Source organism: Caloenas nicobarica, chromosome 18 (assembly GCF_036013445.1).
Source record: "Caloenas nicobarica isolate bCalNic1 chromosome 18, bCalNic1.hap1, whole genome shotgun sequence".
Taxonomy (NCBI): domain Eukaryota; kingdom Metazoa; phylum Chordata; class Aves; order Columbiformes; family Columbidae; genus Caloenas; species Caloenas nicobarica.
In genome coordinates this window covers 4,747,312-4,761,765 of record NC_088262.1, presented here as the reverse complement: position 1 = coordinate 4,761,765, position 14,454 = coordinate 4,747,312, and the positions used below count along the sequence as shown (strand labels likewise).

Sequence of the window (14,454 nt, the reverse complement as noted above, 5' to 3'; positions counted from 1 at the left end):
GAAGTCTCGTGTGGTATTTCAGGTGAGGACCAATGAGCCCCTCCCTCCTAGAGGGGTCCCTCTCTCTTTTTTATTCATATTTAATCTTAAATTTACTGTTAAATAACAGGGATGGGAATGAGTATTAGAACTGCCTCCCATTTCTTCTCTTAGCAAGATGTATGTCCCCTCTGTGCAGCACAACATGATCGCTTATTTTATTCAAATAAAACAGGAAGTCACTGTATCTTGAACAGGTCGACTTAAGCCACTTATTAGGGATTATTGGAAGTTAAATCTTTCCTCAACTAATTTTTCTTGATGTCTGGAGTGTGGAAAAGTTCAGATACTGGAGCTGTGTGAAAGAGACTGCTCTCGGATGGAATGCTCTTAAGGTGTTAGTGAGAAATCCTGGAAACTTTTAAAACGAAATAGTTTTTGAGTGGCTTCTAGCCTCACCTTGCCGATCTCAGAGTTTCATTGTCCCTGCTCACTGAGTGTATTCTATAGGGTTTTGGAACTGGATATGAGTCAACTCTATGAACTGTGTCCCCTGTCAGGCCCACGGTGAGAGGAACTACCATGTGTTTTATGAGCTACTGGCTGGGCTCCCGGCAGAGCAGAAAGAGAAGATGTACTTGCAAGAAGCAGAGTCTTACTTTTACCTGAATCAGGTGAGTGAGGCGAGCAGCTGATAGATGGCCAAGATGTCACTTCTGCTTGGTTAGTGAGGCACCTGATAACTTTGCCTCCCTCCTGATACATCCCTGATGCTAAAATCTGCTTTGCTCCTTCTCACACCTGACCTAAGAAGGAATACCTTTGTCTCTTACATGATCTCTTTCTTGCCTTGAAGCCCCTTCTGCTCCCTAAGAAAAGCTTTTTTAAAGAAGTTATTGTGTAGGTCCATGGCTCCACCCTGTGGTGGAGAAAGTCTCTTCTTGTTGCTTTTCCTTGCATTTGCCATTTATTGTGGGACTGAAAAGAGCAAGGGATATTTCTTTCTACCTTTGGCAAAACACTTGCTTCATTGACTGAGTCAGTGGGTGGAAATTTTAAATCACTGAAATGTACTGCTGATTACAATCTATTTAAATTGGTGAATTGTTTGCCAGACTTATGCAAGCCATCACCTTGGAGCACAGTTTCTTTTGTTTAAGAATGTTTTCCATACTCAAGCTGTTCACAGCTATAGCAAGATATCTTTCCTTTTTCAGTTGTGTGTATCAGCTTTCCCACGTGAACAAACTCTTTACAGCAGCTGTGCTCACGTGAGGAATCCTTGATGAATGATTGCTATCACCTTTCCTTCAGGCAAGGAATGGACAAGTACCATTAAACACTCAAGGATGGAGGGCAATTAAGGGCCCATCCCTTAATGGAGTGATGCTCCTAGTTGGCAAAGGGTCTGCATTGTAAACTAAACTCTTCAAGGGGATAGTTAACAGGATTGTCTCAGCCTGCTGCAGAGCAGAAAAGGAAAACAGATCAGATCATGTGTAAAGAAGTTAGCAGAGACTGACAAAAATACTCTCAAAAACTCCAGAGAGAAAAGAGACTGGTCTGTCATGAATGCTGAGCTCCCACTATTGGCGTCTTTGGTCTTTATTTCAGATTCCTCCAGTCCTTAAAACAACTACTTCTCTGAAGATTGCTGCTGGTAGCTCAGCTCCAGCCTGGGGCAAAATGGGCTGACCACAATTATCTGTCCCTATTCTCCCAGGGCAGAGCGTGCGACATCCTGGGGAAGGAGGACAGCCAGGACTTTCTGGTCTTGGCGCAAGCTCTGGAAGGAATCAGTCTCTCGGACGACCAGCTGGCCTCCACCTGGGCTGTCCTGGCCGCCATTCTGCAACTGGGGAATATCTGCTTTACCTCCTATGAGGTACATTGACCCCTGGCAGCCTGGGAATGGGCTGCTTGTGCTGAACGTTGCTGTTACCCCGTGTGATGGGACCAGGGACGTTAGTATTGACCAAAGATATCCTTTGAAGACTATACTGTTCTTTTGATACTAGGCTTTAAACTGACCTAGGCACGGACAGAAGATGGGGGGCAACCAAAGGTCCTTAGAGCTTGGGTGGCTCTTCAAGGAGTCAAAATGAACCTAGATGCTCGTGTTTTGCTCAGGCTGTAACCAGTTCTGTGCAGCTGAGGTGCTGTCAAGAATATTAATATTAGTGGAACCTCGTATCTCATCCATAGTTGAATCTATTGTTCTGCATTATTTAGAAGGAGTCCTATGAACATGCGGCCATTGCCAGTGACACTGAGATTCAGATGGTGGCCAATTTGTTGTGTGTCTCAGCAGATCTTCTGCGAAGTGCTATCACTCACCGTGTCACCGTGAGTACCTTTTTGGCAATCTCTCATTCATCCTGAAGCATGGAATGCCCTAGCACGGTGCTCTGTCAGCAGAAGGACCACCACCTTAGAAGGCCCAAAATCTGGGGGGTAACAGCAGGAGTAAAATGGTGGCTGTGCTCGATCAGTAATGGAAATGGGCTGGACCTCCCTAGGCACTTCTGTAAAAATGGCAGAACTCACATCTAGGTGGGCTCTTTTCTGACATGAGGTGGCTTCAGGCTTAACACTTTGGCCAGTTGACTCCCACCCTAAAATGTGGCAGCACAATTCTGTTTTACTTTTTGGTTTGATACCTGAGTAAATTATCAGGCCAAATAGAAAAAAAAAAATCCATTTATTAACGGGGCTGACTTCCTCGTAGATTCAAAAAAACCCGTGTATTTGTGAGATAACAGCAGTAAATTCTGGCTCTTTATGTATCCAGGTGACATCTTATGACCAGATCTTCACCCCTCTGTCTGTAGAAGGAGCCATCAATGCCAGGTGATTCTGCTGTTGTTTGGGTTGGTGAGATGCACCCAAGGGTGCTGTCTTTGCAGTAACTGGGTTTACTCCTCTCTCCTACTCAGGGACTCCATTGCCAAGACTCTGTATTATCTGCTCTTTGAGTGGCTGCTGCTGAGAATCAATGAGTGGTTGGCTCCCTGGGAATCAGACTGCATCGTGGGCATTGTGGACATACATGGTTTTGAGGTTGCGTTTCCTATTCTTTTGATACCGTCTGGACTGCAAGTGTGCATGCTGATTCTCCTCAGTCACTGCCAGAAATAGGAAGTAGGAGAGTATCTGATGGGTGGTTTTTGTGCTTCAGCATATCCTGCTTTTCTGTTATTCCAAGCCTGAATAGGGACAAGTCCAGAATCCACTGAGGTTTCTGAAGAGATTCTCCCTGATCTACTAGGCTTTGTATCAGTCCAGGAATAGTAGAAGCTCAGATAATTTTGTAAGCAAAGGCTCTGCAAGGTGTTACTTTCTGAAACTGAGTTTAGGGTAGCATCTAGAGTCCTGGGTCAGGAATTGTTACCCTTATGGCGGGTATACACCCATGTCTCTGCCCCTACCGCACTCCTGGGGGCTTCCCAGACTTGCAGTAAGTAAAAACCAGGCAGAGCAGAGGCTTAGAGTGATATGTGCCCGTGAGTTTTATGCTTGGTATTCCTATTAAAATCTGTGTGTTCTGATGAATGCTTAAAACAATGGAGCATATATGGGTGGGGATGTGCTTTCAAGAATAGATCTCTTCTTCTTTGTGCTCCTTCACAGCTTGTCTTGCCTCTTGCTGTTCTGCCCAGTCAATAAACCAGGCAAAGAGCTTGCGAACCAGACATAAGATGATTTGAATTTCTTAGGTTCATTCACACGTACTGATCACAACAAGCTGCCTGAGCCAGCAGCTCAGATCGGCACCATCTGGTGCTGTGCATTATTCACAAGAAGACACAGCCTCCTGGGAAGGCTGTGAACTGGAACTGATGATGCCTTTTTGTATTTGCAGGATCTGGGTGTGAACAGCTTAGAGCAACTCTGCATCAACTTTGCCAATGAGCATCTCCAGCATTTTTTCAACCAGACTGTCATTGCCCAGGAAGAGGTAAATGGAACTTATGCCAGCAGGTGAAAGGCAGCACATATGGAATGAGCTGAGGAAGCCGCAGCTGGAGAGTATCTTTTAGTGGAGAAGCAAGAAACCTAGGCCAAAGAGACGGCTATTCAACACCTTCTACTAATTCTGTAGTAGATTAAGGGAAGGGGACTTTGTTTAGTGCCCTGCTCCCTTTTACAGATCATATAGGTGAGATTGTCAGCATCAAGGACCCCAGGCCTCAGCTGGTATTTTTAGAGCCTGTTTGGTAGGTTCATTGTAGCATTTTATGTACCACTCAAATCTGGGGGATAAAAGTGTATTTGTCAGACTTGTGGCCTTTCACAGTTTACTTATCACTCTGCTTAGCAGCCTTCCTTTCTTAAATCAGGAAAATGATTAGCGACTTTAGAAGAAGTTTCATAAGACAAAACCAGATAATTCTTGGCAAGTTCCTAACAGCAGTGAAGCACTAGCTTCTGGATAAACCAAATTCCTCTGTTAACTCACTCCATCGTTCTTGTTTGCATGGCTGTATTTGACTGATTGGCCTTTAACATGCAGGAGGAATATAGTCAAGAGCAGTTAGCTTGGATTCCTATTTCCAAGATGTACAGCAAGTCATGCCTAGATTTCATTGCTGCAAAACCCCATGGCATCTTGTGTATCCTGGATGACCAGACTTCACTGACCCAGGTGAGAAGCTCTTATCCTCCTATGAAATCCCTTTCACAGGTTGTTTATGGTGAGGCAGTTAAACAGATTGAACGTGGACTGTGTTTGCACAAGTATTAGATGTTTTTACCTTCAGTTTAACAGCAGCTTTTCAGCCTACTGAACATGTTGCAGCAGCCGGAAAGATGTTTGTCATCTCCTTTATAGGCCACTGACCACACTTTCCTCCAGAAGTGTCATTACCATCATGGAAACAGCCTTTGGTATGCCAAGCCCAAGCTGCCTTTGCCAGTCTTCACCGTGAAGCACTATGCAGGCCCCGTTACCTATCAGGTGAGCTGGCAGGGGGCTCTGAGCAGCTGGAGCAACAGGGCAGTTTGGAAGCAAGCCGTGGATGTCCTGATGGGCCAGCTTCGAGTGCTGTGATCAAAGCCCTCTCTTTGTAACTGCACATCACTCTAGAGCATCGGTTCCTCAGAAATGAGGAGATTCTTATTAGGAGACGTAACTAAGCTGCCTCTGGGCAGAAGCAAAATAGGTAATGGCCTCAGGCACACAATAGCCTACACTGCTTGCCTCAGAGCCCTGGAAATCCAGGAAAGCTGTTGCTGCTGAAAGTAAGTGAGGAGTCAAAGTCTGCTGGGCAATGTGTAGAGGGAAAGGAGCAATCCCTCCTAAAAGCAGAAGTCATTGTCCCCTTCACTCTTGGTGGCAGCAGGAACAGCAAGCTTCATTCTCTAGGGCTTTCCTCCTGTTCCACCTCTCCAGCTGTTTGCCCCAAGTGAGGGTGTGTGTAAGAGGGGTGTTTTCCTGTCTGGTTGGTGGTCTGAACAGTGCATTAAATAGGACTTTGCCTCTGCAGGTCCACAAGTTTCTTAATAAAAACCGTGACCAGCTGTGTCCAGAGGTGCTGGATATGTTCTCTCAGAGCCGCCTCAAGGTACTGTAGTGGTTCAGGATGAAGACTGCTATTGCAGATACCTAACGAGCCATTCATTGATTTCATATGGAAGCAGAAAGATCTTCATCAGGTGTCAAGAGAGCCTGGAAGAACCATGAGGACTTTTGTTCTACTGAAGGACACTTGAGAATTGAGCAAGGCTTTTTCCTGCAAGTGATGTATTTTATTTGTGAAACGCAGACTGTCTAAGGATGCAGCTGAGTTCCTGGCACTGCTAGGGGCGAGGGAGAATGGTCCCCCAAGTTTCAGATAGAAGAAATTTTTCTTTCTATGTAGTTGAGTGAGATTTGGACATTTCTTTGTTTTTGCAGATGGTGTCTCACATTTTCCAGAAGGCTAAAGCTGCCTATAGTCAGCAAAGGGAGCTGAGGGCCAGAGGCAAAGGTGTCAAGTCTCAAACCTCCACACTGGTGTCCAAATTCCAGCAGTCATTGCAGGACCTTATCACCAAGCTGAGAAGGTGAGAGATGCTCTTCTGGTGCCACCCTTGCACTGGGCTGATTGCTGCACACAGAATTGTGTGAGGTCTTCCCAGGTCAGCACAGAGGAGGATGATCAAAGTTTCTTTCTTCTGTTTTGCAGGAGCCATGCCTTCTTCATTCGCTGCATCACCCCTAATCCCAAAAAGGTAGGGCAGCACCTGTCCGTTAGTTCTTTGTAGTCCAGTCCTTTCCAGCAGATCTCCTTTTGCAGCTAGGGTTTGGACTTCTTTGATAGCTTGAAACTTTTCTTCCCCTTTCTCTGTCTCTTGCCCTTCCCTGTGGCCATGTGAGCTGACCACATGCTGGAGGATAAGAAGCCAGTGTCAGCTGGACACCAAAGGATGGGTTGGGTTTTGTGTTCCATCACCCATAGACCATGGGAAGGTCTAACCCAAGGATGGAACAATAGAAAGACACCCTTTCTAAACTCTCTGCCCTCTTTCTCCTTTCTTTTTTATTTCTTGTTTTACATTTTTCTTCTGCCTTATATTCACAGCTGTCAAGTATCTTTGATGTGGAGTATGTCACTTGTCAGCTGCGGCATTCTGGGATACTGGAGGCCATCCACATTAGAAAGAAGGGATACCCGGTCCGCCTTCCATTCCAGAACTTCCTAGCCAGGTACAGCAGTGTACAAGCTTGGGTTTTCCCAGCCACTCGCAGCCTGGATGAACTTGTCAGCACATTGTGATTTGTTCTCTGAACACTCCAGTTACAGCTCTGGCTTCTGTCATATCAACATCTTGTCTTCCAGGTATGGCCTCCTGGCTGGGCGAGGGCACAACTGCTTGGAGGAAAGAGAAGGCTGCGCAGCAGTGCTGTCTTGTGTGGTTGGGAACCCCTCAGATCTCTATCAGATTGGAGTAACAAAGGTGATGCCTATAGAGAATCCCATCTTCATCGCCCAGGCCCAGCCATCTATTCATTGTCTGTCAATGGGCAGAGAACAGCCCAGCTCTCTGCCCAAAAAGGGAGAACATTGCGTGGCTTCACCTCCCTTTTGCTTTGCATCTTATCTCAAGTATGAAGGAGATTTTTAGCATTTCAGTTAAAGAAACAGGAGACTCTTGCTCCAGGCTGTTCTAGTAGCACGGCCAACTCTACCCAGCATTCCCTGATTGACATCCGGGTTTCTACCTGGTTTTCTGTCCTCCACAAATACATCCATCTCTGTCACCTGCACCTGCACCTCCTGCCCTCCCCAAATAAGGGAGTGCAGTTTCTTTAGCAAGGAGCCTTGAAGGCTACGGAGAGATAAACCAGCAGCTTTTGTTATTGATCCACTCTTAGAGAATCTGGCTGCTTTCCTTGTGGGTCAGCAGCTGTTCTCTTTGCCCAGGTCTTTCTGAAGGAGAAGGCCAGGCAGCTTCTGGAGAGACGATGGAACCAGAGGCAGAGTTGGGCCATTGTAACTCTGCAAAGGAACTTCCGATGCCTCCTTCACCGCAGACGCCTCCATGTCCTCCAGGAGAAAGTCATAATCATTCAGGCTCACTTCCGAGGTTACCAGGCAAGGTCAGGAGTCAAAGATCAGGCAAGGTACAGCCCTTTGTCCTTGCCCCGGACAGCAAGATGGGGATGTGCCTGACCAGGCCTCTCCTCATGTGGGCTCCTGGACTGTTCTGCAGGGAGGTGTCCCATTACTGGAATGGTGGAGGAGGGACTGACTTCCCAGTCTGGTTCCCAACACTGAGCAGAGGTTCCAGGGGAAATACAGCAGCTGTCAACACTCTTACTGTAACTTGCCTGTGCTAAGCTAGCTAGAGTAAAGGATGTAGGGAAAACATCTAAGAGAGGACCGGGCTTAACACATAAGACCAAATCCAGACTGCCTTATTGTAATAATGTTCTGTGTGGCCCATACTCTCGAATAGAATCCACAGCCTGCCTAAATTTTGTTGATGTTTCCCTCATTAGCAGTTCTTCTCTTTTCACATCCCTCTAGGAAGCGTTACAGGAGGCTGAAGAAGACTTTGGTGCAATTTAACACCATGATTTTAATCTCTAGATCTTTGATTCAAAGGCGAAAGCACTGCCAGGTAACACTCTTCTCAGGACAAGGTGAACTGCAGGAGCTATTTCTACCCTAGGCAGAACGAGCTGGTGACTGGGTGAGGTCAGGGCAGGGATGACTTCAGCAAGTTTATTGGGAATGATCCTATGAGGTGTCTTTCACTTTCTGGCTGATATAAATGTAGTCAAAAGAAGGAAACACAGAGACTGGAGCCTTCCTCCCTAGACAAAGTTCAGAATTGGCAAAGGTAGTACGAATGCAGCCGATTCGTATGTCTGTATATGTAAGCTTCTCTAAGTTGCTCCACACAAGACATGAGCTTATTCCATCTGTAGTCTCTAGAGTCACTGTTGTGCTCAAGCTGTAAGGAGTAATTAATCTTGCTCTTTTAGTTGTCCAGTTCAATTTATGGTGTTTTCCCAGATGGTGACTGAAATGCAAGATTTTTTCAGTCCATGGTGATCCTCCCCTGACCCCTTAGAGCTGCCTCAGGCTGCTGAAGTCTGGCCCTTTGGGAATCAACTGGGACCATAGGTGGGGTGAGAATGGGATGGCAGTGGTTTGAGAAGATGGAAAATTGTGTGAAGGAGAGAGCTGTGATTCTGTCAAATAGGTTGGATATATTTTGCACAAGGTACTAAAAAGAAAACTGAAACCAGGAAATCAGACCACTCGTCCTTAGGGTAGCAACTAACATCCCTATCATAGTCAGCTTCACAAGGGAGGGAGCAGGACAGCTGCTGGCATGACCAGCAAAGAATAGGGTGGAGGGTTAAGGTTAGTGTTGTGGTCGGAAGACTGCAGAGGTTCCTTCTGCCATGCCCAGAGCAGTGTGTGTTTCTGTTCCTTTTCCTGCCTCTTCCTACTTGGACAGGATCCAGCTTTTCTTTCTCCCAGGTAACCACAACAGCACAGCTCTTTTGAATTTGTTTCTGTTCCTCCAGTGTTTGCTTGCTGAGGTCTCTGTACATGCAGCAGCAACAATAAAGGTTGCAAAGTTCACCTGCTGCAAAGTTCCTCCTCCCACCCCACAGCCCTGCTCTTTGGACTTCAGCATGCCTACTGTCTTTCTCAGCCCAACCCTCATAACCTCCCATCTAGTCACATCATTCTCCAATATAGACAAGCGGGAGAGAGAGAGGGAGAGGCAGAGATCCTTCTTTTCCATCTCGGAGTAGGAGTCAGGTGAGTTGTTGAGGCTGGGGGACAGTAGAATGGATGGGAAAGGGCAGACCTGCAAGGGAGTTTCGCTTTTGGTATCGCTGCAACCCCCTCTAAAGGGGTCCCTCTCCATGGACAAGTTTGTCCATCCGTGTTCAGGCTGCGTTACTGTATTCTTTGATGCTGGAGAAGGCAGGTGAATATTTCTGACAGCTGCTGTGTGTTTTTGTCCTGAGACACATCCAATGCCAGGCAAGGGAGGAAAGGTGTGGTGAGGATGCTGGGCAGGTGATGAAGGCTCTTGCTGTTGAATTGTGTTGTGCGGGGCAGGTGGTGTTTCAGCACAGCTCTAAGGGCTTTGCCTGGGCATCCCCTTCTCAATACATTGTGTTGAGTTCCAAGAAGGCTCTGCAGCTGTTCTGTCGTTTTTGTCTGCTGGAGCAGGACACCAGCTCCTGCCCATCTGCAGAGTCTGCCCCCAGAAGCAGCTGGAAGTGACGTCTTATACAACTGTTCTCACCCCCCTTTCATCTCCTAACAGAAGGAATTAGAGGAAAGGAAACAAAGAAGGTCCCTGGCCAGTGGTGGCACAGAGAAGAGTCCCAACCAAGGAATGGTAAGTTGTCAAATGGTCTGGGACAGTCTGAGATAAAACAAGCATTGCTGAGAATTTATGTGGGGGGAGATGTCAGTATGCTGATGAGTAGAGGTTTTGCTATTCAGATTTTAACAAAAAAACCCAAAAGCTCAGGCTTTGTGCCTTTGCCTTGGTTCCACAGTGTCTTAATGTAACTAGTCCTGTCTGAAATCCCCTGACCTGATGTTATATGCAGACATTGATGCTGATACACTGTGTTTCGTTGGCCTGTTTACTTTCTACCTTGCACAAATGCATCATGCAAGGTGAAAAACAGTGACAAATCGAGGCTCATTGGCCAGATTCTCATCTGAATTACCCAGGTACAGATCTGACCTTCCTTAGGAACTTCCAAAATGGTGGTGTGTGTCAAAGATCAGAATCAGGTCTCTCTTTATATATGCTGTAGCACTCTTGGATACTGAAAAATAAAAATGGCAGAAAAACGGAGCAGGAGGAAATAGCCCTTACCTTTCAACTGCAATCTCTTCTGTGCAATATGCCAAACTTGTTAGTAATGAAAGATGAGTCAGAGAAGGTCAACTTCCCTGTCAATTCCCCTGTGACAGTTGATTTTTTAGGAATTACTCACCTTTCTATCCTTTGCTGACCTGTGCCATATACCTGTGTTCATATGATACTTGCCTATTTGTAATGTTTCTGAACATTGCATAAGCAGAAATCACTGGTTTTGCTCAGATGCTCAGGCCTTCTTCTGGCCAGCTTTTCAAAGGCAGCTTTACCCAGTCGCAGCAGAAGAGCTGAGGGTTTATGTGTTGTTTCAGTGCTGGTACCCCAGCTGGTACTGACGTGCTCACTGTCTCCACAGGACGTGGGACTGCTGGAGATCCCTGCAGAGCTCGCTGCCCTCCTGCAGTTCGCTGAAGGTGAGAAATCCTCCCCCTTCCCTCCCTTTCCCACACTTACTTGACTGTTTATTTCCTTATTTTCTAGCAGTTGAAGTAGGTGCTTGTTCCACCTGCTGTCACCTCAGTTGTATTTGGTTTATTATTATTGCAGTGTAAATATGATAAAGGCAAATGGTGTCATGTATATTGTTTCCCAGCACGACAGGGTGGAAATGTGACTTGGGCCAGCGGGCAGAACACTAGATTAAAATTCAGTATCTTTGTTACCTTCGCAGCTCTTTTTTTGAACTGTGCAGATAGAACTGATGACAGTGATGATGCAAAAGTTTTTGGTCAAAGCTATGTGGCAGCAAACTGTTTAATGAACCTGGGTGTCTTGCAGAGCTGGGTATCTGGGGTGTGAGAATTTAAAGCCATCTTTTTTCTACTCAAAAATCTTTAAGGAAATTGAAGGTGAAGAAGTCAAAACTACAATTTTGGCACTTCAAATAAATATTTGGATTTTTATTAAAAATTACTTCTTCAAAAGTAATTATTTTAAAATAGAAGTAGGTAAAAACAATATAACAACTTAAGGATGTAACAATATAACAATTAAAGAAAAATGTTTTGCTTAGGATGGGAAGTTTTTTGTTTTGTTTTCAAATCACTAAAATACCACTAACTGAAATAATTTCCCAAGTTGTTGACCTGATCTTGAGCATTAAGTTATTTGCAGTTTTGTTTCCTCTGTAACTCTTCATACAATGTACAAATTTAAGTTGCCAATAGGTTGAGGCAGGATTTGCCTCTTCGTGTTGGTATAGCATCTAACAAACTGACAGCTGCATCTTTGGCCTTCTGTATAGTACAGTAAAAGTTACAATCAGGCAGAAGAGTTGTGAATTGGAGCAGACTGTGCTGAATTCCCAAATACCTCATACTTCCTGGCATTCCCCTCTAGCGACCACCACCTGGTCTAATGAGCAATGGTACCGAGGGGAGCTCAGGGGACAAACCACACTGAAAGTGCTGAAAATGAAAGGTGACGGGATGTAAACAGGGAGGAGGAGGAGAGCACCAGGGGACATGCTGGTTTGGAGATAGAGGAATGCACAGAAGTTGTGCTGCATTGAGAAATCACAGAATGTTAGGGATTGGAAGGGACCTCGAAAGATCATCTAGTCCATCATCTCTTCATTTAGGAAGATGTTTGCTCCTGAGTGTCCCTGGAGCCAGGGGGGGTGCTACAGGTGCTGCTACAGGTGCTCAGGCAAGGTTAGATGTATGTTAGCCATGTGTTGCACTGCAAGTCGGGTGTATTCTGGCTGCCTTTCCAAGTGCTACAACACAAGACCTCTTTCTCTTGCAGGTCAGCACCGAGCACAGGCCCACCAGATAACTGAGGCATTGCCTCCAGAAGTCAAGGTCAAAGATGATCTTTCCCTCCCGCCCACCATCAACAGCTATCCTTTCTCCTCCTTCATTAAGTCACACTTCCAGGTAGGAGCTCTCTATATCTCTTAATTGCTTCCCCACTGGGGATACACGCTAGTTATAGTAACACCAGGAACAAGCTGTTTCTATATTTGTGTTTCTTTTAGAAGACAGACTTCCCTGCCCCTGGTCAGCCTCTGCAGCACCCCTTAACCCGTCTGGATGCTGAATACCAGGAGAGTGCGCTTGAGATCAACAAACTGGTAAGAGACATCTTTCTTGACCAGGGCTTTGTTGAAGAACAAGTGGCCATAAGACAATGTTTTGACACCTTTATATAACAAGATGCTGCTGGTGGGTACTGTTCTTACATGGTGTGTTAGTAGAGCAGAATAAATATCTCCTCCTAGACACCAGAGTGGTCTGGCAGAGATCACATGCAACCCCTTGGGCTTGCTGTATTCTTGGTGAAGCTTAGACCAGCCATAGACCAGTGGGATCCAAGTGAATTGCCTGGTGATGTAGCCTCGGAATTTGGCAGGGCATATAGGCATTAGACTGCTAAACCTTACTTTCCCAATATTCTAAATTCAGTAGCAATGACAGTATAAGGGAGATCTGTCTTCTCAAGCACTTATTCTTTGTCAGTCCAAAAAAAAAATTAACTCAGATCTTTTCCATGATGTGTCTTATAGTAAATATATTGATTGTATCTCAGGCATACGGTTGTGTCAGTACGCAACAGGGGACAGTGAACTGTTGTATAAAGGCTGGAATGAGGCAGGGACTTTGTCATCAGGAAAACTGCACCTAGGACCACACCCTAATTCTGTAGTGTTTGTGTAAGGGAAATGGTGTTATTTCACCTCTGTTCATGTGAAACATGCATTTCTTCTTAAAAATAGTAATGTTGGCTCTCTGAAACTGAAATGAGACTTCAGATAATTTCTAAGTAAATCTGGTAATCCTTTTGAGAATTACATGTAATTAAAATAAGCCCATTAGGAAAGGTAATAACTAAAACCAGTCTCTTGTTTTGTCCTAATGGTGCCAATTATAGAAGAGTATAAGCTTCAATAAAATCTTGTGAATAGGTTTGTGTTTAAGCAGACTATTATTATTTTTCCTGAAGATCAAGATAATTTTTCTCCATTGCTAATAAAAAAAAAAGCTATTTCTTTGGCGAAGGCTGTAATACATAGGGATTTACTACAAAGAATTCCATGAAAACTAAACAACCACCATCTCCTGTTTTTCTTGGTGAATCTCTGACATGTTTACTACCATTAACCATTTTAGGTGGTGTTCTCTGAGAAGAAAAAGGCCATCACTCATAAATGTTCTTTTCAAAGCTGTCCATGGCACATTTTAGAAAAATCTTAATCTAATGACGTATTCAAGTGTAGAGGCTGAAAGAAATTATTCTGTACCTGAGGGTAAGAAATAGAAATTACAAAAGCATCTAAGGTCTTGACATGCATAGCCAAGAAGCTGAATCATTGCTCAAGTGAGTTGGTTGAGATACCACATCTCATACTACTTGGTATAATATTAACTACACCAAAGTCTTTTTAACATTCAGTTGTTAGACAGTCTTCACTCGTTTGGCTCTCTGAGCTTTTCACAAAGATCAGCTAAGCACAATTTTTTAATGTATTTTTACAGCTAGGCAGCCTGTGGGCTCAGGCACAGTAACAAACAACATATGGTAATTTGCTTGTGTGTCTGAGCTCTGCCCAAAGGGCAAGTGTTTTGCCCAAGAACAAATTCTGACTTAGAATCATAACTAAGAAGAGACTGAAGTCATCCTGACTTTTAGTCAGGATCCGGTGTCTATGAACACTACCTCCCAAATTTCCTAGAACTTAGGTGGTGCACAAAATCCAAAAACAGATCCTGATCTCAGTGTTGCCTACTTTTCTTAGGCCCACAAACACTCTGGTTTCTACAACCCAGGTTGTCACCTCACAACACAATTGAGGACAGAGGGTTACAGCTAGAGTTCTCTTTTTTTCTTTGGATATTTCTAGATTTTACGGTTCATTGGTGACAAGAATCTCCGTGGCTGGCAGGAGATACTTCTGGGCAATTACATTGCCGGGAGAGGTTTGAATAACATTGCTCTGCGCAATGAAATCTTCAGTCAGGTGGTTGCCCAGACATGGAAGAACCCAGACATGGAGCACAGCCAGCGAGCTTGGGTCCTGATGGCAACTTTGCTGAGCTGCTTTGCCCCTTCACCAGCACTGGAGAAGCCATTGCTGAAGTAAGGAAGAGAAAAGACCTACCTACACTTTCATTAAGGTTGAGA

At 45.0% G+C, this 14,454-nt stretch overlaps 1 protein-coding gene across 1 annotated transcript in view; it reads left to right on the top strand.

Annotated features, from left to right (window-relative positions):
- Positions 1-3,391: 3,391 nt before the first annotated feature.
- The window catches only part of MYO15B (myosin XVB), a 30,954-nt gene continuing 19,891 nt past the window's right edge, over positions 3,392-14,454 (top strand). Inside the window, exons 1-15 of the mRNA XM_065648096.1 lie at positions 3,392-3,436; positions 3,842-3,937; positions 4,493-4,624; positions 4,811-4,936; positions 5,466-5,543; positions 5,876-6,024; positions 6,147-6,192; positions 6,543-6,667; positions 6,801-6,918; positions 7,386-7,556; positions 9,763-9,837; positions 10,688-10,745; positions 12,079-12,209; positions 12,311-12,406; positions 14,174-14,409. Coding sequence (XP_065504168.1) covers positions 3,392-3,436; positions 3,842-3,937; positions 4,493-4,624; positions 4,811-4,936; positions 5,466-5,543; positions 5,876-6,024; positions 6,147-6,192; positions 6,543-6,667; positions 6,801-6,918; positions 7,386-7,556; positions 9,763-9,837; positions 10,688-10,745; positions 12,079-12,209; positions 12,311-12,406; positions 14,174-14,409 — 1,682 coding nt within the window. The remainder of the gene's footprint in view (positions 3,437-3,841; positions 3,938-4,492; positions 4,625-4,810; positions 4,937-5,465; positions 5,544-5,875; positions 6,025-6,146; positions 6,193-6,542; positions 6,668-6,800; positions 6,919-7,385; positions 7,557-9,762; positions 9,838-10,687; positions 10,746-12,078; positions 12,210-12,310; positions 12,407-14,173; positions 14,410-14,454) is intronic.